At 42.4% G+C, this 24,616-nt stretch overlaps 1 protein-coding gene and 2 long non-coding RNA genes across 12 annotated transcripts in view; 2 read left to right on the top strand and 1 right to left on the bottom strand.

Annotated features, from left to right (window-relative positions):
• Positions 1–6,187, top strand: part of LOC149500050 (uncharacterized) — a 160,900-nt gene extending 154,713 nt beyond the window's left edge. Inside the window, exon 2 of the long non-coding RNA XR_016325294.1 lies at positions 6,054–6,187. This is a non-coding gene — a long non-coding RNA (uncharacterized LOC149500050). The remainder of the gene's footprint in view (positions 1–6,053) is intronic.
• DCTN1-p150 (dynactin subunit 1) overlaps positions 1–24,616 on the bottom strand; it is a 57,754-nt gene that overhangs the window by 11,940 nt on the left and 21,198 nt on the right. For 6 of the 10 annotated variants that reach the window (XM_089737861.1, XM_089737867.1, XM_089737864.1 and 3 more), the window contains 15 exons: positions 18,420–18,554; positions 17,880–18,012; positions 16,004–16,225; positions 14,804–14,888; positions 13,828–13,933; positions 13,008–13,170; positions 11,437–11,594; positions 9,674–9,814; positions 8,336–8,521; positions 7,972–8,103; positions 5,758–5,880; positions 4,872–5,011; positions 4,084–4,208; positions 3,291–3,329; positions 2,439–2,477 (listed from right to left, as the gene is read on the bottom strand). In XM_089737861.1, coding sequence (XP_089593987.1) covers positions 2,439–2,477; positions 3,291–3,329; positions 4,084–4,208; positions 4,872–5,011; positions 5,758–5,880; positions 7,972–8,103; positions 8,336–8,521; positions 9,674–9,814; positions 11,437–11,594; positions 13,008–13,170; positions 13,828–13,933; positions 14,804–14,888; positions 16,004–16,225; positions 17,880–18,012; positions 18,420–18,554 — 1,927 coding nt within the window. The remainder of the gene's footprint in view (positions 1–2,438; positions 2,478–3,290; positions 3,330–4,083; positions 4,209–4,871; positions 5,012–5,757; positions 5,881–7,971; positions 8,104–8,335; positions 8,522–9,673; positions 9,815–11,436; positions 11,595–13,007; positions 13,171–13,827; positions 13,934–14,803; positions 14,889–16,003; positions 16,226–17,879; positions 18,013–18,419; positions 18,555–24,616) is intronic. The other 4 variants (XM_089737869.1, XM_089737866.1, XM_089737868.1 and 1 more) reach the window with 2 other exon arrangements.
• Positions 20,571–24,490, top strand: LOC149500053 (uncharacterized). Its single transcript, XR_016325291.1, has 2 exons — positions 20,571–20,935; positions 21,822–24,490. It is a non-coding gene; the product is annotated as an uncharacterized LOC149500053 (long non-coding RNA).

Below are 24,616 nucleotides of genomic sequence, written 5' to 3' on the forward strand. Positions count from 1 at the left end.
AATGACGACGCGGGTATGCTGAAAACAAATAACCAAAAGTTTTTGAAGTGAAACTTCTAATGCGACTTCTAACAAGGTTGCTTTAAATGTTTAACGCTACCATGGAATAGAGAGAGACAGAGCGAGAGTGAATGCGTGGTACCCGAATGCATGCGCGTAGTATACCTGTTACCAGCGTTAGCAACGAGTAGCGTCCAATATTTAATGAAGTATATAAAAATACATATCGACGCTTGAAAGTCAAACGTGACTAAGCGACGATAACTGATTTATATATAAACGATAAGCAATAGCGCATACTCGATGCGCATAAAAAATATTTCTAGGTCTATTAAAATCATTTCAATCCTACAGCTAGATTCGTTAAAATAATATTTTTTTTCAGGTATTTCAACTTTAATTTAGTCTACTGTAAAGTTCACGCATTGTCGCTTAGTCACGTTTGCCTTTCAAGCGTCGATATACATATTTATTTTTCTATCTATAATTTAAAATATATATAACATAAATGTTGAAAAAATCTCATCTCTAATACACAGCATTCCCTATTACAAGAGCGATCTGATTTAAGAATGAAAAATGAAGAAAACCACAATACTACACACCGAAAGAGAAGTTTCACTTCATTCACGTGCACCAAATTGCACGCGCACAGTTTTTCTTTTCAACATTCACTGTGATCAAAATTATTATATTTTACCCGAAAATAAAAACACAAGACAAATCTTTCAGAAAAACCAAACGAATTTAAATCAAAGCAATTATTTATTATTTAAACGCAAAACGAATGAATGAATGAATGGTATTAATGGAAACATTTAGCTTTCGACTCGGGAGTTGATTTGCGAATCGCCAGATAAATTAGCCTTGATATTAATATTACAGTTTTGTATGAATAAAAAATTATCGGTACTCTATATTATCCCAATTTATCTAATAACGGAGTTTAAAGATAATTGTCAAATTTCGGATGTGGGTAGTTTGACAGCGCGAGTGAACACTACGCACAGCCGAGTTTCTCGCCGGATCTTCTCAGTGGGTCGCGTTTCCGATCCGGTAGTAGATTCTGCGAAGCACTGCTCTTGCTAGGGCTAGTGTTAGCAAATCTGCCAGGTTTGAGCTCCGTGAGCTCACCTACACGTTATACAAAGAGGGGTGAAAGGTTATTAGGTTTAAGCCACATATTAATCACACTATCGTTTAACAAGCGCCTTTTATTATTATTTTATCATTTACTGGTGGTAGGACCTCTTGTGAGTCCGCACGGGTAGGTACCACCAGCGTTCCTATTTCTGCCGTCACGGCAGTAATGCGTTTCGGTTTGAAGGGTGGGGCAGCCGTTGTAACTATACTGAGACCTTAGAACTTATATCTCAAGGTGGGTGGCACATTTACGTTGTAGATGCGTATGTGCTCCAGTAACCACTCAACACCTGGTGGGCTGTGAACTCATCCACCAAACTAAGCAATAAAAAAAAATTACATATCCGTTTTGTTTGGTATTGGCATCAGAAGTTCGATGTTTTTTTATTGAACTTCACTTTTGTTTACCCCACTCGAATACCTAAAGAAGCCTTTTTTTGGTATGTCAAGTTGACGTATGATATATCATTGATATGACGTATCATTGATATCGACGCTTGAAAGGCAAACGTGACTAAGCGACAATGCGTGAACTTTACAGTAGACTAATTTCAAGTTGAAATACCTGAAAACAAAATGTATCTTAACGGATCCAGCTGTAGTAGAATCTAGCTAGTAGCTGTAGGATTGAAATGATTTTAATAGACCTAGAAATATATATTTTTTGCGCATCGAATATGGTTATTGCCTATCATTTATGTACAAAGCAGTTATTGTCGCTTAGTCATGTTTGCCTTTCAAGCGTCGATATGTTTAATGTTACATGCAGGGCGCGGAAATGACGATGTTGCCTTGAATGATAATACAGCTTAGCACTGTAGCTTTTATATCCTGTCCATACCGGGATATTAGAGCGAAGTTACGCATTGATTGTGACGTCATCGGTCCTTGACGCCGTCGCGAATTGTCAAGTTGATCTGACGTTTTACAAGACGGTAGGGCGTTGTGCGAGAAGTTTCGATACATCAAATCCTAAACACGATTTTTAGGCAACACCGCCAACCCCGTTTGCTTTTAAAAATAATATTAAAAAAAATAATTATAACTCGTTTGCCGCCACCGAATCAAATAAATTCCGTGGCGGGTTGTTTAAAAAAATAAACGGAACGAAACATATCATTCAGCATCTACGAAATTATTCAATCTTGGTAACGGAGGTTATTACCATTGATTATTTAAAAAAAAACAAGATAAACAGAAAGTGAATTTACGATGATTTTTTTAAAGAAATTTATAAAATTCAAAATAAAAACGTAATTAACTAATTAAATTATGTCAATATATAGTAATCTTACGGGTTATCTCTTGGGAGGCGGCCGCCGGAGCCGCGACCGCTACAACGTGACAGAAGACGTCAGTTTGACAAGTCAATTTATGTCAATGTCAAATGTTACGTACGAATGCGTGAACTTTTTTTTTAAATTTTTTTGTTTGTTTTAAGTTTGGTATTGAAACACAACACTTTAACATTATAACTTTTTTTTTTGTTTTTATCAGAAACTTTGAATTGGGCGTATTTTCTAAGACTTCGAACCTCCATTCGAAGCTAAGCAGTCATGAGTTTCCACTGCTTAGCGACAGAAATGAGCAAGAGGAATAATACAAGCCGACAGTGGTCCAACTCTGCATCCACCAATGAAAATCTTGGCTTCGGATCCAGGGAATTTTCGCACATCAATGAAATCTATAGGGAGTTTTTTTTTTATGAAATGTTCACACGTTTCTAACACCGAATAGAAAATCAAATGCCAAAACAGAGGCATGTTATTCACATAGTACAGCCAGTGCATTGCAAATTAATAGAATTTAAAAAAAGAACATAAAAAGCGGACGTTAATGTTTTTTTTTTAATACTCGACTAGGCAGTAGGTTATATTCGTGAGATCAACATTGAAATTAATTATGACGTTTTAAAAATGGAATTAGTGAGAGCGTGCGACGGAGACAGCATATATCTAGTCGTCTCTATCGCTCGTGCCACAGTGACGTCACAGACCGTTAATAACTCGGTTACATCACAATTACCATTACCTAATTAAAGTTAGCGAACGTTAAAAACATGTTGTTAAACTTAGAGAACGGAATAAAAAAAAGCATGCTATTTTTTTTTGTTTTTTTTTTTTTCGTCTACAACAATGCGTCCTTACGTGAATAGTCTCTGGTCGGAGCGACAGGCGGCGCCACGGCTGCACGCCAGAACACACACACACACACAAAAATACGTCATAAAAATATATTCGTTATATTCAAAATAGAGCTTTTGCATTACCAAAGACAAAGAAATGAATAAATAGTATCTTAGATTGTTGTCGTGCGAGCAAGTATTTTTTGTAGTTATATTAAAGTTAATTATTATTTAACTACCATATATGAGTCGTCTATTATCAAAGGTGGCAATCTGTGCATTTGGACAAAAAAAAATTATTGATATGTCAATACAGATTGATTTGAATATAATCGTCTCCTTCAAAGAATACGGTTCAAAACCTGCATTAAATAAAGGTTAATAGTTAACCTGTTATTTATCTAAAATGTCGTTCCGAAGAGTTTTGTGACTGCCAATGGAATACGAAGTCAATAATTCGTTTTTCTGATTTACCAATCATTGTCCAAAAGTCAGATTGCCGGCTTTGATAATAGTCGACTCATATATTGAAAATCTTATTAATTATGCAATATTTTCTTTTTTTTTTTTAAATATTAAAATACCTAATTTTTTTACATTCACCTTGATTTGTTTTTGGTAATTATAAAAATTGCGAATTCCGTACGATTACAAGGAAGCAAAAGTTTGGATAACTTATTCAGCCTTAATACGATAACCGAATTGGAGATTTAAGATTCAAAATATTTCGTGTGAATCTAGATGACCGTTTACGGGACAACGTATTATCACCTCTATTACCGGTGCGTTAAGAGCGTAATTCCAATGCAACTGACCGTGATGTCCGCCGCCCCTCTTGGCGTAAAGCTTCAGCTTATCCCTCAGAGCGCCACGTTCGTTCTCCAGCGAATCTATATCGTGCTGAAGATGATCCATGGTCTCCTCGTACTCTTTCTCTTTCCTGAAATTAGAAAGAGATAGACTCTAGAATCGTTCCACTCGATGGGTGGACGAGCTCACAGCCCACAAGTGGTTACCGGAGCCCATAGACATCTACAACGTAAATGCGCCGCCCACCTTGAGATATGAATTCTAAGGTCTCAGTATAGTTACAACGGCAGCCCCACCCTTCAAACCGAGGGCGCTACGCGTTTGAATAATGATCAATACGTTTATCCCCTCTGCGTCCTCGAACCGGTGATACGATTGTGGTGGAATTTGATATATTGGTTCAGTGAAATACCTGTCGTAGTACCATCAGCTTGCGATAGATGGCGCGCGAATAGTTTAAAGAAATCGATATTGCTCGAAGAAGTAGCTCGCTCCGGGCATTTCAATATTGCAATAATTGTTACATTGTCATTGTAAAAATGAATATGTATTTAAAAAAAAAAGTTATGCCCGCTGAGTTTCTTGCCAGTTCTTCTCAGGACGGAGGCTAGTTTTTGTGAATTGGCGGTAGTTCTTTTGACGTTCAACAAGTATGTATTTTCATTTATGTTGAATATTTTTTTTTGATTTGATTTGATTTGATTTGTTGGTTTTCACACAATTAGCTATGATCACGGGGGAGCGCGACCAGGACTACTAATTCCAATTCCATTGCCACGTCAGTATGGCCCACCTTCTCAATTGATTCTGAGCGTCCTCCAGCTTCCTCTGCAGCTGTTGAGAGCGCAGCTCCGCGTCCCTGGCCGCCGTCGTCAGCTTCCTCTCGCCCAGCTCTTTCCGGATCTGCATCTCGGAGACCTCCTCCTGCTTGGCCTGGAACGTGGTAACATTGAACAAATGAGACCTACTGGTGGTAGGACGTATTGTGAGTCCACATGGGCAGGTACCACCACCCCGCCTATTTCTGCCGTGAAGCAATAATGCGTTTCGGTTCGAAGGGCGGGGCAGCCGTTGTAGCTATACGTGAGACCTTAGAACTTGTAGATGTCTATGGGCTCCAGTAACCACTTAAACACTAGGTGGGCTGTGAGCTCGTCCACCCATATAAGCAATAAAAAAATAAAAAAAACATTATCTATTACTAGCGGCCCGCTCCGGCTCCGCTCGGGTCTTTAACAAAAATTTCAACGATATTTGACGTTGTTTTATTTTTTTTTTAATAAAAGACACCTATTGTGGCATAACTATAATATTTAGAAATATGCTGTCGCGACACTTTTTGTAAATAATAATGTGTTCTACAAAGTCATAGTACATTATTTTATTCTATCATCAATAGTTTTGGCAGGGCACGCGATGTAAAGAATATTTTAGGTAATTTTTTTACACCTTGGGTTACATTATTGACGTTTTAGTAAGGATCCCTAATTTTTTTCAAAAAATATTATAGCCATGTCACTCGGGAATAGTATAGCTTTCAAAGAGTGAAAGAATTTTTCAAATCGCTTCAGCAGTTTCGGAGCCTATTCAATACAAACAAACAAACAAATCTTTCCTCTTTATAATATTAAGTATAAAGTATAGATTAGTATAGGTAGGTAATAAAAAAAATAGCTCACCTTCAGAGCTTTCCGGAGCTCTTTAATATCGGCTTCCTTGTTCTCCAGTTTTATCGTCAGGATCTTGGTTTCCTCGAGCTGTTTCTTCACCAGCTGCGCTCTGATGACAACCGGCGGTGTTGGCTGTGGAATTTTTGAAGTTATACTTCTTTAGGCGCGTTATGAAAAAAATTGATGAAGGTGAAATTTTACGATGCGCGCGCACCGGGACACAAAATTAACAGAATGAAGTTGCCCACTAAATCGCTCATTACAAAACGACCGACGTAACTTGGCGAGTCTGAATATAGCCGCAGGTGAACTTTCCGAACCGTACCGAGAATTACCGAATTTATACGATGTCAAGAAAAGGGATGTCCAATATGCGTGTTTGAGGATGTTGTTTAATCGATTTTTTTTCAAATTGATTAAAATTTAAATTAAAAAAAAAGAAATAAATTTCATAAAAATAAAGTATAAGTTCTTACGCGTGTACATAAATAAGTATACGCACCCTTTTTTTTATTATTGCTTAGATTTTTATGGCCTTAGGGATAGAGGTCCCAAACGATGGTCGGACCAAATAGCGGAGGAGCTGAGGGTGCCTGTCAGTGACGCACTCCACCAAGCTACAAAAGGGGATCGATGGAGACAGCTGGTTGACGGAATCGGAGTCACGATCCTCAGCAGTGAGGGATCGATCGAAGAGAGAGAGAGAGAGAGAGATGGATAGACGAGCTCAGAGCCCATCTGGTGTTAAATGGTTACTGGAGCCCATAGACATCTACAACGTAAATGCCGCAGCCCACCATGAGATAAATTATAAGGACTCAGAATAGTTACAACGGCTGCCTCGACTTTCAAACCGTAACGCATTACTGCTTCACGGCAGAAATAGACAGGGCGGTGTTGCCTACCTGTGCTACCTACCACCAGTAATTACGCAAATTATAATTTTGCGGGTTAGATTTTTATTACACGATGGACTCCACTTCACCGTGGAAGTCAATCGTGAACATTTGTTGAGTACGTATTTCATTAGAAAAATTGGTACCCGCCTGCGGGATTCGAACACCGGTGCATCGCTACATACGAACGCACCAAACGTCTTATATTTTAGGTCGCGACGACTATTAATATCGAATGAGCCCTTGGTTTGAGGTAGGCAAGGGCTTGGGCGCGCTTCTCGCTTTGAACCATGATCGACAGTAACCACTCACCAGGAGGGCTATATGACTATGACCTGTAAAACCGTTTGTCTCCAATATCAATAAAATGAAAATAATACTTTAGAGGACAAGTTATGACCCGCAAAGCAATTCAGCTTTCTTAGGCTCTATGGTACGCACATAACCTACCCGATGCGGGTTCAAACATCAATACATCAATCATTAGTTTGGTAATTATATTAGATTGAAATCTGACGATATTCTGTCACATAAGATATAATTTTTTAACGTCAAAATGTTATAAGGCATCGTTCCGTATTAACTCATCCGGTTATCGTTCTCGTCGAACCCGTTGCTTGCGACGAAGGGCTCGGTGAGTAAATCAACCCTCAGACACAGCCCACTGAGTTTCTCGCCGGATCTTCTCAGTGGGTCGCGTTTCCGATCCGGTGGAAGATTCTGCGAAGCACTGCTCTTGCTAGGATTTGTGTTAGCAACATCGTCAGGTTTGAGCCCCGTGAGCTCGCCTTTTTTTAAAAATTAATATTCAAGGACCAAACACTTATTGTTAGTTTTATAATTCGTTAGCTCGTTCTCGATGGGCAGACGCGAGACGCGTTCCCTCGAATGCACGTCGCCATTTTAAGAAAAAATGAAACACAAAAAGGCGGATCTTTTTTTTTTATTAAGGAAGCTAAAGAGTGCATTTTTATTCGTATCGTGAAAATTAAATGACCACGGAGTTTTTTTCTTTTCTTAATTCTATAGCGGTTTTAAGTGGTTGCCAGAACTAATGGACATCACAATATCAATACCTCCGCCCACCTTGAGACTTGAGGTTTATATCTCAATCGTATTGTTGTCACGCAAATTTAAATTTTTAAGTCTCAATCTTATTACACTATGTTATGAATTCATCGTAGAAGTTGTTCTTGCATATCAAGTGCGTATTTCATTAGAATAATTGGTACCCGCCTGCGGGATTCGAACACCGGTGCATCGCTACATACGAACGCACCGGACGCGTTACCCTTTAGGCCACGACGACTTCAAACTACGTACTCACCTTCTCAGTGGCAACGTTGGTTAAGGACATCATATCGTATTCCTTGTCTTGAGCGAACGCGGCAAGTTTGTTGACGTCCACAGTGACCTGCGCCAAGGATTGCTTGATGATCTTCACCACGCTGTGGTCATCCTGTGGGGACCGGAGACGAGATGAATAATATGCCAACGATCCCATACTGATTTACGATTGGTAGGACCTCTTGTGAGTCCGCGCGGGTAGGTACCATCACCCCGCCTATTTCTGCCGTGAAGCAGTAATGCGTTTCGGATTGTATCGGATTGTAACCGCGCGGACCCACAAGAGGTCCTACCACCAGTAAGCTTAGACCACGGCCTCAATTAGTGGAGGGCCGAGCGTGTACCTGCTGGTAGAGCTTGTAGACAGCCTTGGTCCATATGGCGGCGAGGGCCTGGTGGGGCAGCGGCGCGCCCTCGGCCTGCGCCCCCGCGCTCTCGGCCGCGGTGGCCGCCGCGCGCGCCGCCAGCGAGCACGCGCGGCTGCAGCGCCACAGCACCGGCCCGCATTCCTCGCGGAGGCTCTCAACCAGCTGGTGCAAGACACAACTTAATTAGATACACTACAGTACAATTGGTTTCGGATCAGATTATCGGTTATGATTTTTGATGTGAAACATCTATAGCCGCACGTAAAACCGATTTCTGGCGTGGCGACGCATGCCGTGGCGACGCGTCGCCATGCGCAATCGACTGTGCGATTCTCTCCCACTCGATCCGGCGTTAAGCCATCTCTCTTGCTACACTGAGCTCGGATACCTATAGTGTATACTCCGTAGTGTATACAGTGTTGTTTACTACAGTACACATAACCTGTGTTTTACTTGAAAACAAATTATTTTTACAAAATAATGTCGATGTTTCACATCTGCCAGGCGTCCCGTGACGGCTCACATGTTTTTTTTTTATTCTTGACTTATCGTCTTTTCGCATTAAAAGTGTATAATTACCAAAAAATAACGCAAGGAATACGGAAACTGACGCAAGGAGGAGAAGCCTTTAAAACACTCCGGTAAAATTAGTAAGTTTTGAGATTATACAATTTTAATGCGAGAATACGAAATGTGCGGCCGTATTTGGGATGAGATTTTTTTTGGTTGAATTATTATTAAGTAACGATCTATCTGGAGATGATAGACGAGACAGATTCGTCCGCGACCGCCGACATCAGTATTCACGAATCGAAAATAATATAATAGCAAAATAAAATACGCGATGCCAAATCGTAGAAATAAGTTTTAATCGTGCGATTAAGACCAAAACACACAAACACGAGTCCAGATGAGCATGTTTTAACCAAACGATAAGGCTCGAAGGGCCTTCGAGGACATCCTTTAAATAACAGCTAATAACAACTGTTTCTATTGTTTTTCTATCAAAATCTGACCGCCATATTTTATTGCTCTCAACAAATGAGCGAGCTCACAGTCAATCTAGTGTTCGATGGTCACTGGGGCTCATCGGTGCAGCAACGTTGAGACATGAGGTTTGTTCACGGAAATATTTTTGTTTAGGCTTAGCCTTATGAGCAATCCCTAGCGGTGAATACCCCTTTTTTCCTTCTTTTTTTTTTCGGGCCGGGGGCCGAACCTTTTAGGAGGTCCCCGCGCCTAAGCGGTGAATACCCCTGACACTGCCAATGTCATGACAGCCTGGAAGAAGCTTGTCGAGTACACGGTCCCCACCTTCGGGTCGATGTTGACGGCCTGCAGACTGGCCCCGGGAGGCAGGCGCCGCTTGATGCCCTTGAGCTGCTGTTGCAGCGCGTTGGCGCTCGCGTAGATGTCCGCGTGCAGCGACCCCAGCTCCAACTCCCTGTCGGACTCCTGAATGCAAGCACACCGATACCTTAGAATTGATACATCGGATAACCGATCGATTATCGATTTTTTTATCGATAACATTATCGATTAGCGCTGTGTCATTTAACAGGTTTTTACCATCGCAATTTAATTAGTGATTAAATATCGATTATACATCGAGGGATGAGAAGTTGATGGGTTTGAGCGACATTTTTATAACATTAAAAATAAAAAAGAGAACGATTTAAAGTTTAAAATTTGGAATAATATGGAAATTCACTGGTGGTAGGACGTCTTGTGAGTCCGCACGGGTAGGTACCACCGCCCTGCCAATTTCTGCCGTGAAGCAGTAATGCGTTTCGGTTTGAAGGATGGGACAGCCGTTGTAACTATACTGAGACCTTAGAACTTATATCTCAAGGTGGGTAGCGCGTTTACGTTGTAGATGTCTATGGGCTCCAGTAACCACTTAACACCAGGTGAGCTGTGAGCTCGTCCACCCATCTAAACAAAAAAAAAAAAACGTTATCGATTTTTTTATATCGATAACATTATCGATTACCACTGTTACTTAACACGTTCTTACCATCGCATTTAATTAGTGATAAGATATCGATTATATATCGAGGGCTAAAAGGTTGTTTGGTTTGAGCGACATTTTTGTAACATTACACTCATAGCATCCTACCCTCTAGAGTCTGCCCGTCATTATTGCACTTAAAAGGGCCGAAATATGATGAATTAATCAAATGTAAAAATCGTAGCAATAACCTCCTTTTAAATAAGATTGCCTGTAATTATCGATCATTTAAACGCCCCCAATGAATCTTGCAAATAGCCGTAGGGACCATAGATTATGCCGATTTCGACCAGAGATTATCCAATTTCGTAAAAACAAACACTATACTGTTAAATCTACTTATACACGACAGTGTACTTAGTTCGAGTTTTTAAACGTTCTCGATAGCGTTAAAGTTAACTGAAATTTGTATGGAGTTGGAACAGCGTCCCTAGCGGCAACCGTAGGGAAATTGAGCTGCATACTGAGCATTATTAAGAGTAAAGGTTATTAATCAGGCCGTCAGAGGAAGTGAGAAAGTACCTTCGGACGCTTGGACGAGTTCACAGCCCACTTTTTGTTAAGTGGTTACTGGAGCCCATAGACATCGACAACGTAAATGCGCCACTCCCCTTGAGATATAAGTTCTAAGGTCACAGTATAGTTACAACGGCTGCCTCGCCCTTCAAACCGAAACGCATTACTGCTTCACGGCAGAAATAGGCAGAGCGGTGGTACCTACCCGCGCGGACTTAAAAGGTCCTACCACCAGTAAGCTAAGCGGATGGTTATCGTGGTATGGACATGTGATGCGTAGAGAGGAGATGCATGTGACTAGGAGATGTATGCGAATGGTAGTGCAAGACAGAGGGGAAGAGGTCGACCGAAGAAGACATGGATGGAGTGTGTGAATGACGATATGAGAGAGAGAGGAGTGAGTGTTGAGATAACGGCTGATAGAAGAGAATGGAATAGAAGAATTCGCTGTGCCGACCCCGCCTAGTGGGATACGGTAGAGACAAAGAAGAAGATTAATCAAACCGCTTGACCCGGTCCCTGCGGCGGGGGGAGGGGGTTTGGGGGTCACCTTCAGTATGTGCTTGAGGGCGGAGGCGTCGGCGGCGAGCGCGCGCGCCAGGGCGTCCAGCGCGGCCACGGCGTGCAGCAGCGGCTCCCGCGCCGGCCCGTCGCGCAGCCCCAGCGCGCCCCACATCGCCGACAGGTAGCTCCACGCACGCTCCAGCCCTGCCCGCCGACACACAACCTTATTACAACCAGACTCTAGTGGTAGGACCTCTTGTGAGTCCGCACGGGTAGGTACCACCACTTTGCCTATTTCTGCCGTGAAGCAGTAATGCGTTTTGGTTGGAAAGGCGGAGCAGCCGTTGTAACTATACTTGAGACTTCTTAGAACTTATATTTCAAGGTGGGTGGCGCGTTTACGTTGTAGATGACTATGGGCTTCAGTAACCACTTAAGGCCGGATGGGCTGTGAGCTCGTCCACCCATCTAAGCAACAAAAAAAAAGGTACGCCTGGACAGGTAGGTGAGCTCACGGGCTCAACCTGAGAGATATTTGCTAACACGAGCTCTAGCAAGAGCAGTGCTTCGCAGAATCTACCACCGGATTGGAAACGCGACCCACTGAGAAGATCCGGCGAGAAACTCAGTGGGCTGTGTCTGTGGGTTGATTTACTCGTCGAATGCTTTGACTCGTATTCACTCCCTATGTGTATCTGTTTTCAATGTCACTTTCTCGTTTCATTGAGTTTCATCAGGGACGTGTGAGCTTCAGAAGAACTTAACTCGCTAAGTAACATTGAAAAGAGACAAACATATACTATTTGTCTTTTTTTATTCTTTTTTGTTACTAAGACGGGTGGACGAAGAAATAAAGAAATCAAAAAATCAAGAAATGAAGAAATCTCAAAATTTACATTTTTTGATGTAAGATTCGTCATATATTTTATTAGTCCGTACAATAAGTCAGTTTTTTTTACAGCTAATATGTGTGGACGAGCTCTCAGCCCACGTGGCGTTCAGTGGTTACTGGAGCCCATAGACATCTACAAAGTGAACGCTCCACCCACCTTGAGATATAAGTTCTAAGGTCTCAGTATAGTTACAATACAATAGTATCAATATCTCGGTTTGTCGAGTTTACATTAAATCACAATGGTGCTAACGTGAAAAATCGTGGTCTCCCAAATCCAAAGGGACGTGAGAACGAATAACGGAACGGTGCTCTGAGGAATTGTTTGAGATGATCCCCTCATCTTCTTTTTACCATCGCACCGCCCGCCACCGGAGTAGAGTTCATCCATACTACCTGGAGCCACTGCGGTCATCCACAGTGCGTTTCCAGAGATCTTTTTTGCCACGTACCATCCGGCTATGGAGTGAGCACCACGGTGTCTCCCGAACGCTATGACATGTCCTTCTTCAAAGGAGGCTTGTGGAGAGTATTAAGCGGTAGGCAGCGGCTTGGCTTTGCCCCTGGCATTGCTGAAGTCCATGGGCGACGGTAACCATTCACCATCAGGTCGTCTGCTCGTCTGCCCAAAATAAGGAGAGCCGAAGACACAGGTCAAGTGGGGTAAATGAAGAGAGACCTATATCCAGCAGTGGATCAACCACTCTGTGACCCAACCAACTGACCGTCCAGAGCGCAGTTCTCGTCCAGCTCGTTGTACTTCAAGAAGTGGATGTAGGCGTCGAGCATCTTCTCCTGCTGGAGAGCGTCGGGCAGGGCGCTGGCGCAGCGCAGCAGGACCTCTGGAGAGCACGTCTCCAGAGCCGTTATCCACATGCTGACGATACCCTGGTGAGAAATTTGTAGTAGTAACGTACTACGCTAATTTGTGAAAGGGACAACGCTCTACAAAGCCGGAATCAGCCGAACGTCTCTTTCTAAAGTAAGGCCAACCAGACGAGATAAAAAATGTAAACCAAGTTTCAGGAGTAAAAAACATTTTTATTTAAATAAATTATTACAAAGTTCGAATTTTAATCGCCGTCATCTGTACTAGACAAAGATGATTCGTCGGAAGAGTCCGAGTCAGCTGTGTTTATGATAAAACTATCTATTGTATTATCAATCATGTTGTCAATATGTATCACTTCGAACGCAATCCAAACAGGAATGAACTTGTTCACAAAATGGCGGACCAAATGTTGACAGCTGCGGTACTCAGTGCTTTCCTGTACCACGAAACACACAACGACAGCTGTTGTCGACCAACTGACGCCATAACTGCGCGTGCGAGCGATAAGGACAGAGATAATAACCCGTCGCTATCGCAATGTAACTCAGTAACGGTCCGCTTGTTTACGCTTATTATCTCGTCTGGTTGGCCTAAGTTTAGAGGTCGATGTGCATTATTTCTTGTCCAGTACTGTACATACGTACGAAGCTAATAAAAGCGTATTATTAAAAAAGCATTGATGACGTCAACCGTGTATCTATCTATCTATGTACCTGTATCATGTGCAATTGGTATTCGAGCTGACACCTGAAGCTGTACTGGACCGCGGTGTGAGTCTTCGTGACCACCTCGCGATCCCACACGTTCACAGCCGGGAATCTGAAATAAAGAATCATCTATACTTAATATTATAAAGCTGGAGAGTTTGTTTGAACGCGCTAATCTCAGGAACTACTGGTCCGATTTGAAATTTTTTTTCAGTTTTAGATAGCCCATTTATCGAGGAAGGCTATAGGATATATAACATCACGCTAAGACTAATACAAACGGAGCACCAATAAAGAATGTTTCAAAATCGTGGTTTTTTTTCCTTTTGAGAGCTTCCGCTGCGTGCGCTGCGGAAACGGTTAGAGTTTCGCTAAAATAATGTATGACAGAATTGTTCCCCTTTAAAAGATCTCAAAAAAAGTCCGCGACAGCATATGTCTATATATTAAGGTTGGCTCACTATAACGTTTTTTATGCTGACCAAATTTGTTCTAAAATAAAGCATTATTTGTGAACTATTCCACGCGGACGAAGTCGCGGGCAAAAGCTAGTTAAGAGATACAATAGCAATAACCTTCACATTGAATTATTATTCAAACACAACACATGTTAACTGGTCAAAAGAGTCCATGGGCATCTACCTTCACAAAGTCGCGGTTTCAATTATATTTTTTTATTTTTAGATGGGTGGACGAGATCACAGCCCACCTGGTGTTAAGTGGTTACTGGAGCCCATAGACATCTACGACGTAGATGCGCCACATCATTGTTATTGTCAAACAAATATCTTGTGTTCTTTGACGGTTAGCACCACACAATCTCCCCTGGATTAATTAATGTCTGGTAGTAAGTAGTTCTTTCTTTCTAGTCGTTCCCTCAATGCTTAGGATCGTGACTGTATGTCAATCTTCTCCACTCGGTCCGGTTCTGCACCACATGTACACCGCTCCCTGTGATTAGTATGCAAGAACATGAACCGACCTCTCTCTGATCGGTCCTAATATGATCTCCGCCTTCGTGTGCAGCCTCTGTAGCAGCAGTATCAGAAGGATGGCGTCGTGGTCGCCTGGAAACAGAATAAAAAAGTACCATCAATCACCACCGCCTAGATTGAAAAGAGCCCAGCTAGAACCTAGAGCTTTTACCCTCGCAAAGATTTTACTGGTGGTAGGACCTCGTGAGTCCGCATGGGTAGGTACCACCGCCCTGCCTATTTCTGCCGTGAAGTAATAATGCGTTTCGGTTTGAAGGGCGGGGCAGCCGTTGTAACTATATTGAGACCTTATAACTCATATCTTAAGGTGGGTGGCACATTTACGTCGTAGATGTCTATGGGCTCCAGTAACCACTTAACAACAGGTGGGCTGTGAGCTCGTCCACCCGTCTAAGCTATAAAAAACAAAAAAAATGTTGTTTAAATTTATTTAGTAAGCCCGCAATGTATAGCTAAGGTAGCTGACGCGCGGTAAATTCGATTGCATTACATTGATTCGTCAGATATTATTTTTGGTTGTTCTGTTAAAAAAATGTTAAGACTACACCATAGTATATGACACCCATGTGCAGTCGTTGTCACCCAGTGCTCCCAACTACACTGTAAGGCTGCCTGTCTACCGGAGCGGAGAAACGGAGTAATATTAACCAATAAGATTGCACAAAATCAAAATCATAAAATTGCAAAATGATTTTGTGCAAACACTTTTTTTTTTATAAGAACCACACAATTTACCTGGAATCTACTGTATTTTTATTCTTACTAGCTGACCCGGCAGACTTCGTAGTGCCTCAATCGATAAATAAAAGACCTAAACTTTTGTATAAAATAAACTTAAAACAAACAAAAGGAATCCGTCCGAGGTCGACGACGAAATCAAAATTGTTATTTTTATTTAATTCCGAGCATTTTCATATTTATCTACCTTTTAAACCTTCTCTGGACTTCCACGAATAATTCAAGGCAAAAATTAGCCAAATCGGTCCAGCCGCCGGCCGCCAGCAAAATAAACATGGCGCGTAACGGAAGAAATTAAGATGGCGCGTAACCGAAAAACGTTACATACATGTTTTCCTCCCTACGTCGATAAAGAAGTTTCACTTAAATAAGACATGACTTAAAGGTCTCAGTTACCAGGTCATAAAATCCCTTAAAAAAATATGTCTAGTTGAGAGCACTGTTGTCACCTGAGGGCTGCATGAAGTGGTCCGGGAGACAGGCGGCCAGCATGTCGGCCCGGGCGCCCGCCTGCGCCAGGTCGAGGGCCCGCAGGCGCAGGTCCACGCTGCGGGTGCAGGCGCGCGAGGCCGCCATCAGGGACGTGAGCTCGGCCGGGGGGGAGCGGGGGGGAGCCTCCCCTCCCTCCCCGTTGCTCTCGCTCTCCGGCCGGGGGCGGAGCGATTCCGACTCTGAAATTTATTACATTATTGAAATCACCTACTATAAATGAAAATACGATACCAAGCCAATGAGTGCGAGCCGTCGATAAATCGACTCTTTGTATGCGAATAAAGCGCGGAGCGTCGAAATACCGACTATTCCGCAATTTGATTATAAATAACCTGTACGGGTATCTTAGCTCGCGCACATATAACGATTTTAATAAGTTAAGAACATTCATAAATAACCCTTTAAAGTTATTTTGCTGCTAATTTAGATCATTGATTTTCGTTTCATTTTTTTTTTCAGTTAAAACTTTTTGTACGGCTTCTTTTCTTTCAAAAATCCTTTAGCAATTTCCGCAAAATATATGAAAATAAGTTACGACATTTCCGCTTATACTCCGCTATACTCAAATGAGATGGCGTAGTAGAATAAAGCATACTTTCTCAAGTGTTTCACAATTAATATCATTTCTTGCCTTAATTTACCACGGAACGTCTAACCTCCGACACCTTTTTTGACAACCAACTGACATTGACATCATAAGTAAATCGACTAAACTAAACTATTCCGACTTTTTTTTCCTTTATTGCCTTCGCAGACCTTAGTCCTAGTAGGCAGACGAGCATACGGCCCACCTGATGGTGAGTGGTTACCGTCACTCATGCACGTCAGCAATGCCAGGGGCAGAGTCAAGTCGCTGCCTACTGTCAGTTTAATAATATTTCGGCCCAACGTCACTATTTAGTTAACTAAAAATAGTTACAGTTAACTGTTTCCTTAATGTTACATTTCAACAACTGTTTATGACGGTATTCAAGAGAATTCATGACTGAGCTACCCCCACTTTCTACTATAAATTACGATAACTATTTTCGCACAAAACAACGCCACTTCGAGAAAGCGGCACGACACGAGAACCCTCTCATCGTGGCCGCCGGTAACTACATTCCCGATCCTGCGGACAGAATGGAAAGCAGTCGACGTCGCCCAAAACACGACATCTCGGACCCTCCCGATCCACTAACGGTGCTTTTAGGTACTTCAAGCACCGGTCACCGTTCTCGTCGAACCCGTCGCTTGCGACGAAGGGCTCGACGAGTGAACTAACTCTCAGACACAGCCCACTGAGTTTCTCGTCGGAACTTCTCAGTGGGTCGCGTTTCCGATCCGGTGGTAGATTCTGCGAAGCACGGCTCTTGCTAGGGTTCGTGTTAGCAACGTCATCAGGTTTGAGCCCCGTGAGCTCACCTACAAACGTTAGGGTTACGCTGAAATAGTCTCTAAGGCTATTAGCTTAGGTAGGAAAAAAAAAGAAGCACAAAACAGTCAGACTCGAGCAGCCGAACCGAGCGGAGCTCTCTGTTGTTCTCGCTGTACACTTGAAATAAAATAAATGGAATTCATCGAAAAAGTGAGACTTAATTACTGTCACTATGGAAGGCAATGGTAATCATAAAGAGAATGGCGTCAGCAACGCTGATGTCATTATTTTAAAAACACCCTATAACTAGCCTCTCCATCAGATACAATTAATTATATACGTAATTTTAAGTACGCATTTAACGTTTTTATTCAGTGCATAACAGTCATTCGTGTTATAGGGATGTAACTATGCAATTATTAACACAGATCCTACAATAATACCTCAAGAAGAAGAATGTATACAAAAAAACACACCCTGTTTGTTCTCCAGCTGATTCCGCAACTCGTTGTACTGCTCGGTCATTCTCTGCACCAGCTCTCTGAACTTGAGGATCGTGGAGTCGCGGTCGAGTATCGTCTCAAACACTGCCTCTCTCTCTCTCATCGCCTGAAAGATTGAGAGGTTGGGGAGGAGAGCGGCGCCAGACAGAGATCGCTTGTGCCTTTGACCATATTCAGAACATATATTTTTTTATTGCTTAGATTTTGAGAAGTCGTTGTGGCCTAAAGGACGCCTTATGAGTCCGCACGCTTCTGCCGTGAAGCAATAATGCGTTTCGGTTTGAAGGGTGGAGCAGCCGTTGTAACTATACTTGAGACCTTAGAACTTATATCTCAAGGTGGGTGGCGCATTTGCGCTGTGGATGTCTATGGGCTCCAGTACCACTTAACACCAGGTGGGCTGTGAGCTCGACCACTCATCGAAGCAATAAAAAATAAAAAAATCTAAGCAATACTAAACGCCCCTTCAATTTTCGCGCGCGCGATTCTCATCAGTTCCAGCCCGCAACTCACCTCCCTGGTGGCCGCGTGAGCCATCTCCAACTCCTCGCGCAGATCCATCTCGAGCTCACGGTTCGACTCGACCAGTTGCTCGTGGACTTCCTGAAGGGCCTCCAACTCCGACACGTCCTGTCTCAGTTGTTCCACCTGATGACGTATAACTTACTTAACTTCAGTTTAGGGATTTTATGACCCGGTAACTAAGACCTTTAAGTTATAGTTACGACTCTATTTCTTTTTTTTTATGATTGAAGGATTTATGGTGGCCCGGAGGCCTTTCCAGTTTCACCAGGACAGGTGGGCGAGCAAAGGCTCAGCCAGGAGGGGTGGGATTTGCTAACAGCTACCCGAGCGCCTCCGAAGAAGACCTAAAGCTCAAGAGCAGCTGCTTCGCGAATGAATCTACTACCGGATCGGAATCGCGACCCGCTGAGAAGATCCGGCGAGAAACTCAGCGAGCTGATTCATGGGTTAGGTTGCACGTCGACCTCTTTGTCGAGTTCGACGAGTACGGTTACCGGGGTCCCTAAGCCTGCTCCTAGTGTTAGAGCTGAAGGCGTCTAATGCAAAGGTTATTAGATCTGATGGATCCGTAAGGACGTGTCTAGGGCGTCGACGGTGACTGGCTCCTACGTGATCAGGATTCGGGGAGAAGTCAGCGGCGGCTACGATAAGGCGATATCATGACGCATAGCCTTATCGAAGTACCGTTCCGACGCTGACTTCATGTATTTCTGGATAGATTCGAGGCCTAAGTCGTCGTGTAGGTCAACGTTCCTCACGAACCACGGAGCTTCGACGGCTAACCTGCAAAAGAGGGATTGTAGAGATTGGAGGGTGTCTATATGTGTGCGGGCCGCGTGAGCGAACACCACACTCGCGTAAGTCATGACGGGCCTTATGCAAGTTTTGTAAAGTGTCACCTTGTTCCGAAGGGACATTTTACTCCGCTTACAGATCATGGGGTAGAGTCTACCAAGAATAAACGCGGTACGATCACGGACTGATTTTATATGCGGGCGGAAGGAATGTCATCGATGATTCTATTTCTCTTACTTCCCCCATCTATCAACCAAAATGTGAAGAGCCAAAGAGACTAGAGTTAGAATAGGAACAAATCTGAGATGTCACAATAATTTTGTTGAGTTGTCCGATTTAACTTCGTTGAACTGAAAATGACTTTTATTTAGTGTTTATGAATATTAAATAGTTTAATTTAATCATCAAAGTTTTGTAACTTATTAAAGATATTAAAAAGTTAATTATCTAAAGTTAGGTGCCTACCTGACAACTAAATAGTGCCAGCCCTATCGGGAAACTATTGTCGCCATACGTAACCTGGTTCACCTCAAAGTCAAGGTGAATCGGGTCAAGTTAGTTTTTTCAGTTTTGATGTGAAACGTCTATAGCCGCACGTAAAACCGATTTCTGGCGTGGCGACGCATGCCGTGGCGACGCGGCGCACGCTATATGATGGTATATATATACAGTCTATGCAGTAGTGTGTACTGTGTGGCGACGCGTCGCTATGCGCAATCGACTGTGCGATTCTCTGTGCTTTACTTGAAAACAAATTATTTTTTCGTATTTTATTTATCATTATGACATATTTAGTTCCTATCACATTTTTTTGTGTATATTTTGTAATGAACTATATATAATGATGCGTCGCTCCGGAACCATTTAAATCTCAATTTTATTGGTATTACCCTAAGAAGAACCCATTGAAAGTTTGTGTCGGATTTGGAAAGGGTCCCGATTCCCCCCAATCTACGGTTCGTATTTTACGCGGAGCCGATCACTATGACCGATCTTGGGAGGGACTCATATCGACCTGTGGGTTTATGTGGGTCAATGATATAGATCGTGAACTAAAGTGGTTCAATAGAGATTTTCCGGTCACCGTTCTCGTCGAACCCGTCGCCAGCGACGAAGGGTTCCGCGAGTAACTTAACCCACAGACACGACAGATCTTCTCAGTGGGTCGCGTTTCCGATCCGGTGGTAGATTCTGCAAGCACTTGCTAGGGTCAGTGTTGGCAAATTCAATCAGGTTGAGCCCATGAGCTCACCTACTCGTACGGTGAACCTAGTATGACTCCTCGAGGTCACTAGAATAGATAGAAAAGACTCGTACGAAATGAATATTACAGTTTTACATAACAATAAAACCGATATTATGTGCCGAGAAGGAAAACATACAGCATTGTATTATGAAGAAGCAGTGTGTACTTAGCTTAGATTCCTTGTCTATGTCCAACCATAGACCGTCAATTTAGTTCCATCTTTAGCCGCTAGGTGCTGCCAGCAAGTATAAAGGGAGCGCAGCCATCTTTGATCTTCATAGTCTTCACCAGGAAGAACTTCCTGCAATGCTGTATGTTTTCCTTCTCGGCACATAATATCGGTTTTATTGTTATGTAAAACCGTAATATTGATGTGCCTTTGGAAAACATACAGCATTGTATTATGAAGACGTGTTTGTTATCTGCTGGTGAAATTATTAAGCACAACGCTATGATGAAATAGGTAAAGCCATAATAAAATTATGAAGCGCAATGATAATGTTCATAATTTATATAATTATTAAATCGAAAAAACAGTTGTTAACTTCCACGTTAATTCAATGATTAAAAAATATTTATAAGTTTGTAATAAACATTTTATCTTGTATATACAAGAAAATGTATAAATTGTATAAATGATGTATATAGATCATGTAGAAGTAAATGTGTTGAAAAAAAGAATCGTGAGGATCTTTACGAAGCTCTATTATTCGGCAATAATTATTGTAAACGTTTGGATGATTTGCAATTGCCTCTAGAAAGTATTTCGTCCATTGGTTCATTATCAATCCATCTCAGAGGCTACTGCTGATCTACCACTTCTTAGAGATGCGTTGATGCCATTACCTCGTAAGGTTGAACGAAGACCAGTTTCCAATTACAGTACGGGATGCCGCTTTTGTGACAACACACATAGTTAGAAAAAAGTCCTTACGAATCTTACCGGGCATGTCTTTAGTTTCATGTTTAGAAAGCACTTATGCAGATTATTGACGAAAATGGATTTCAATTTTAGACCCAAAGACTGGTATCAGAAAGATGTTTTTCTCTGTTATCAAAGAAACTGTCTTTAGAAATGTTGAGCAAAGTAAGGTCATTAACTCTGCGTCCCGTAGCCAGCAACATGGTTGTTGGTGTCCTTCAAGCTACATTGAGGCGTGATGTGGTGGCTGGGTTTGAAGAAAACCAGTTTAGAACTATTCTCGGATCTCATGTGAATGGGACTACACTTAGTAAAATTGTAATAAGTAGTTGAATTTTGTTTAGCTATTCCGATGGCTTTTTTAAATTAGCAATTTTTATTAGAGAGCTTGAGAATGTTTGCTGTCCTACATGTATTTCGCCCACAGAAAGTCGACAGCGCTGCTTTATGATGCAGAAGGATTGTTTTATAGGCAAAATTTTCTTTTTGGAAAAGAAGAAAGAATTTGGCAACATCTGCAGACTTAGGATCAATTTTAAAACTGTAGCACCATATGCACCATCTTCTAGTTGCTGGTAAGTATGCTGACAAAGTGGATAGACACCAGTTAATTTTCAACAAATCTTCTCCTGTTTAGACCAGTCATTATTTGTACAACCTCCCCCCCCCCCTTTCTAAGCTTTCAGGGTTAATGTTTAACCTGTGGAGGAGGCAGGTTTTGGATTTCGTGCGAGTTATCTAGCGTTCGGGATCTGAGGGCTTGGAAACCCAAATGCTTTCGCTCAGTCTGGGAACACTACCAGGTAGGTTCCCTAGACACTGTTGAAGTGAGTCAGTACTTTGGGGAGAAGGTTGAGAGGAGGAATTCTCCATGCTAGTTGCATCCTCTACGGTCTGCTGAAGGTATCCAATCTTGGTCGGCGAATGGGTTTATATCCGGATGACCCCACTTTCGAAAAACTTTTGTGGTCACTTGTGGTAAAAAGTGCCATTTCGCAGGTTGATTTCCTCGTGATAGCCTGTCGGCTATGATGTTGTATCTCCCCGAGAGATAAGCTGACAGTTATCTTGAACTTATCGCTTAGGTTTAAAAATCGAAAGGTCAACGTTAGTGAAATACTTTCAGATTCATTTTGATTGTCACTACCATTGCAAATAGCTCTTTTGTGGGTGAGCCGTTTCTGTTGTTGAGCTGACCATAGACAGGACGTTAATATTTTGTCTAATTGTAACCCCTACCCATGTCCGAAGCTTCCGTTGCCAGGAAATGGTTGGTTTTGGGTCTCGGCAATGTTTGACATGTGGCTCCGCGTCAGCACTGCATTTGTAACCCCTACACATGTCCGAAGCTTCCGTTGCCAGGAAATGGTTGGTTTTGTGTATCGGCAATGTCTAACATGTGGCTTCGCGTCAGCACTGCATTTAATTGTTAAGACATGCAGGATGGCCTGTTTTTTACCCCTTTTCTTGAAACTTCGCAAGAAAATTTGCAAGTTAGCATAGATTGATGTAATTCCGTCAGAGTTTGAGCTAGGATGTTGTTGAGTGGCCACTTCGTTTCTCGCAATTTTCCATCGAATCCCTAGACATGTCATCTCTTGAACCAGTGTACTAATTGATTTTTTGTAAGGCTGACTTGGCAGCCCAAATAATCCAAGAGCTTTACAGCTTATGTGGCCTGAAGACTCAACTTGGACTTCTTTTGATGGACCTGGTGGGATTTGCGTAGGTGGGATAACACTCAACATCCCTTTGCACGCAATGTTTCCGCGACCGAGCATGCTATGCAAGCAAAAAAGGTGTATTTGTCTTCATGGACCAAGAAAAAGTCGCGTAGGTAGGTTAACATTTGACTTCCCTATGTACGTAAGGTCTTCGCGACCGAGCATGCTATGGGAGCAAAAACGTTTATTTGTCTTGGTGAAACAAGATCATGTCGTGTAAGTAAGCTAGCACTTCGATTTTGCACGCAATGCCTCCGCGACCGAGCATGCTGTGGAAGCAAAAAGGTGTATTTGTCTTCAAGGACCAAGAGAAAGTCGCGTAGGTACGTTAACATTTGACTTCCCTATGTACGCAAGGTCTCCGCGACCGAGCATGCTATGGGAACAAAAACGTTTATTTGTCTTGGTGAAACAAGATTAAGTCGTGTAGGTAAGCTAGCACTCGACTTTGCACGCAATATCTCCGCGACCGAGCGACCGAGCGACCGAGCACCCTATATAATGGAAATTGACATGCCAGCCCAGATAATCCAAAACCTTCACAGCTTCTGCAGCCTGAAGTTTCAACTTGGATTTGTTTTGGTCGACCAAAAGGAAGTCGTCTAGGTAGACTAGCACTCGAGTTCCTTTTGCACGCAAGGTCTCTGCGACCCAGCATGTTATGGAAGCAAAAAAGGTTAATCCAAAAGCTTCACAGCTTCTGCAGCCTGAAGTTTCAACTTGGATTTGTCTTGGTCGACCAAAAAGGAAGTCGTCTAGTAGACACTAGCACTCGAGTTCCCTTTGCACGCAAGGTCTCTGCGACCCGCATGTTATAGAAGCAAAAAGGTGTGGCTCTGAAGCCAGACCGAAGGGTAGGCATGTCATTTCATACTAACTCATAAGAAGGTACCGATTCCTTCCTGGAGGTACTGATACTGGTACCTTGGTACTGATCCTCAAGAAGTATCGACGAAATTTTGCGACTGATACTAGAAAAATATTCCTGAGAAATGTTCAATTCTATCATCCAGTCCCCTGGGTGGAGAAAGTTTGGTACCTAGGTGTCCGAAAACAGTTAGGTGTTTTATCTTTACGACCTTGTTCAACTCTCGAAGATCCAAAATTTGACGCATTGATCCGTCGCTTTTCTTCCGCAGAAAAAAGGTAGTTTTTTTTTTTTTTTTTTTTACGGTATTTGGTAACCATACGTGGTTTACAAATTATTACAATTTTGGTGGCACTCAGTGCCTCCCGTCGGTGTCTTCAATTGCCCCCCTCTGGATTGTGCCAGATGTTACAGACTATGATTGTTTATAATGTTTGGCTTACCTTTTGTACGAGATCGTGACAAATAGGATTGTAGCCCTCCGAGGGACTGAATAGATTTCAATTTACTATTATCAAACAAAAATTCCTCAATGAGTGGTGCGTTGGCAACAGGATACTTTGTTAGAGACCACGGAAATTAAACTTTGACGTGTTATTTCTATACATACGGCCCTTTTTTCCGTATACA

The sequence above is a fragment of the Bombyx mandarina genome, chromosome 24 (genome assembly GCF_030267445.1).
Source record: "Bombyx mandarina strain Sakado chromosome 24, ASM3026744v2".
Taxonomy (NCBI): Eukaryota; Metazoa; Arthropoda; class Insecta; order Lepidoptera; family Bombycidae; genus Bombyx; species Bombyx mandarina.